This window comes from Puccinia triticina, chromosome 13A (genome assembly GCF_026914185.1).
Source record: "Puccinia triticina chromosome 13A, complete sequence".
NCBI classification, from domain to species: Eukaryota; Fungi; Basidiomycota; class Pucciniomycetes; order Pucciniales; family Pucciniaceae; genus Puccinia; species Puccinia triticina.
The window spans coordinates 4,437,712-4,440,810 of record NC_070570.1 but is presented as its reverse complement, the minus strand read 5'-3'; the positions used below and the strand labels follow the sequence as shown (position 1 = coordinate 4,440,810).

General features: G+C 48.8%; 1 protein-coding gene across 1 annotated transcript; it reads left to right on the top strand.

Annotated features, from left to right (window-relative positions):
- Positions 1 to 1,515: 1,515 nt before the first annotated feature.
- PtA15_13A391 (uncharacterized protein) lies at positions 1,516 to 2,840 on the top strand (the record flags this gene model as incomplete). Its single annotated transcript, XM_053162584.1, has 6 exons — positions 1,516 to 1,600; positions 1,690 to 1,765; positions 1,878 to 1,903; positions 1,987 to 2,109; positions 2,202 to 2,587; positions 2,676 to 2,840. 6 exons carry the CDS (start codon positions 1,516 to 1,518, stop codon positions 2,838 to 2,840), a joined length of 861 nt encoding a protein of 286 aa, XP_053026546.1.
- Positions 2,841 to 3,099: the final 259 nt, after the last annotated feature.

The following is a 3,099-nucleotide window of genomic DNA, read 5'->3' as shown; positions in this document are numbered from 1 at the left end:
TGCAGATGGCCGATTGGATTAGCCTATTCAAATCGTAATCCGAGCTAGTTAGCCCAGGCTAATCTAGCCACGGATGCGGATGCTCTAAGCACTGCATGCAGACACTCCTTCCCACCCAAAAGTATGCACCAAACACAGCTTACATAAACTGTAGGTGCATACCACATACTTACACGGCTTTCTATCCTGCACCGATGCGGTTGCCGGGCAGGATTAGCACTAATCCGGGAGTAAGCAGATTTGTTACTCCTTGAGTTACACCCGCACCAATGCGAATGCTCTAAATGTAGACCCCACTAATCCTGGGACTAATCCCAAAGTGAATATGCATCATGCTTGTTAGGATGAACTTTATGTGTTTAGGTGCCAAACACATAACATATAGGCACCTAAACACATAACCTCCGACACTCGGAGCCGCTAATCCCCATCCATGCGGATGGCCAATCGGATTATCCTATTCCAATCGTAATCCAAGCTAGTTAGCCCAGGCTAATCTAGCCACGGATGTGGATGCTCAAGGGGCAAGTCTCCTCAGCCAGCGAACTGGCTGGCACGCCCCGCAGCAGGGGACTTGTGTTAAGTTCGGAAGTCCCTTCTGACGCTGCGCGCCTCCTTGGAGAGGCTTAGCTAAGCTAGCCTAGGCCAGAGGCTAACTTAACACAAGTCCCCTCCTTCCGAGGAGGCGCGAAGCGCCTCCGAAGGAGGGACTTGAATATAATGTCCCAAATCTTGCGTGAGTGCAACCAGCCATTTGGATGGGGAGGGCATTACAACCCCCAAATCACCCACAAGTGCTCTGATTCTGGTCACGCCTCCCAGACCATTGAAAAGCTTGTGGTTTTTTGGTATACAGCCCTCAAAGCTCCACATTTCCATAGCATTAGGAAACTGTGGGGATGGATGAGTATTGGGCATTGGAGTGATCCGCCCAATGCAGGCCCAGATAAACTCTCGGATCGATCCGCTCCTTATGGCATAAATAGCAAAATGCATACATCATAAGCCATAAGCGCCACCAATTGCAAATATGTACATATTTCATTAAAAATACACTTTAATACTTCAAGAGCCGTGGGACTCTCCCTGATCCGACAAGAGTGGAATCCGGCGGGTCATCAAAATCTAATTTCCCAAATGTGTAAGTGCTCTTGCAAAAATAGCTGCTGAGCAGGCCATTTATGGCCGAATTTCCCCCAAAAAAATCCAGCAGATGCTCAAGATGGGCAGCTACAACTGTGCCAAAAGGCATTGAAGAGAGTTCATTTATTTATTTTTAACTTTGTGCTGAGTTTATTTTTTATCATTTCTCTGCCAAAATTTGACTGTCCTCAGGCCGCGGGTCCGACTTTACAAGTAAGCCTCTCCTTTGGAGAGCGTCCCTTCGGGACGCGGGGTCGGGCCCCCCCGACCCTCCGATCGAGAGGGTTAGTTAAGCTCGGGCCAGAGGGAGGAGAGCAATCTGCAAGGAATACATCCAAGTGAACCGAAAGACGACAAATCAACAATTCCAACATGGGCTACACCAGGACTCAATCCTCAATCATCATCCAGACCTCGCTCGCTCATGTCGCGATCGCACTCCATGGGGCACACGTGTGTAAGAAGGACCAAACTGGCTGTCATGTCCTGAAACTTGACTCGAAATACTTACAAATCTTTCGTTCCCTAACCTGTGCTACTTACAAGACTCGTGGAAAGTCCAGGGTCAGGACCAGCTGTTCTTGTCTTCAGCTTCTTCGATCTCTGGACCGGCTGCCATTAGGTATGTGCATCTGAAACCACTGGCTCGTTTTCTATCAGCTGTCGAATGTTTTCTAACGAGACGCTTATCCTCATCTCATCTCGTCTGGACTACTGCATGTGTTTGATTGAAGAGGAGGAATCCCTATTTGTTTCCCAGGTTGGTGGAGTTGTTATCGAAAACAAAACATAGACCTCAGCGAAAGGAGTGCACCCGTTTTTAAGTTTCTCCACGCTATGTAGTCTTTGGTCCTCCACCTTCAAGGGAACCATATTCAAGTCTCACGCAACACGGCTTTGCACGAAACACGAAGTGGTCATTCGAGGGAATGGAAGAAGGAAGTGATTGGGTAGAAGCCCGCTTCAGTTGAGTCTTCTAGCCCTCACCGAATCCGCTCGCTGTAATACGCAAATTGGGCTGATTTGCCATTCCGTGATGTTGATGATCTTGAGTACAGGCTTAAGCTCTAAAAATAGCGAGGTCGAAAAAGTCTTCAAGCCAGCCTTCGATTGTCTCTACAAGGTCAAGATCTACCAGCAAAGTCTGGTGACCAGCCTCGAGGTCACCAATCCGTCCGAGTCCAGTCTAGAGTTCCAAGCTCTCCTGCACACCTACCTCTGTTTGCCCACCCAAGGCACACCACAGGACGTCCGTCTAGGACCTCTGAAAGGATTGTCGTTTGCCGATAAAGTGGCACAGGGCGCGGTGGCAATCGAGGATCGAGAGACTGTAGACTTCCTACAGGGGGAGGTTGATCGAGTATATCGTGACGTACCATCGGTGATCGAAGTCGATTTGGGGCATGGAAAGAAGATGACAATCAAGACGGAAGGACTCCCCGATGTGAGCCCTCCTATCTATCTATCCTGAATACTCCTGGGCTCTGAAGGTCGCAATCGACCGCTCTTTTTTCCTTCCGCTCTCTCTCCAGTTGACCGTCTGGAACCCCCATGAGGCCAAGAGCAACGCGATGGCTGACATGGAAAACGAAGGCTGGAAACGGTTCGTCTGCATCGAGCCTGGCCAAACCAGCTTTGTCTCGCTCGAGCCGAAGGGAGTTTGGAAAGGCTCCCAAGAGCTTATTGCTCATATATGAGCCCTTTTCCCATCATCCTGCCTCAAGACGCGGACCGCCTATGATACTCAATCATCATGCCAGATTGCCCGGCTTGAACAATATACCGCCCATTTACTTAAATTATCTGGTCTTTAGTGCCTTATTTATATCACACGCAGACATTGAACAATCAATAATTTTCATGCGACTATGTCGAGAATAATGAATTTTGTCGCAGTAGAATTCCCTTTGGATGAATTCAGAGCCATTGGCCGGAGGTTCTAGATGAATGAGTTGT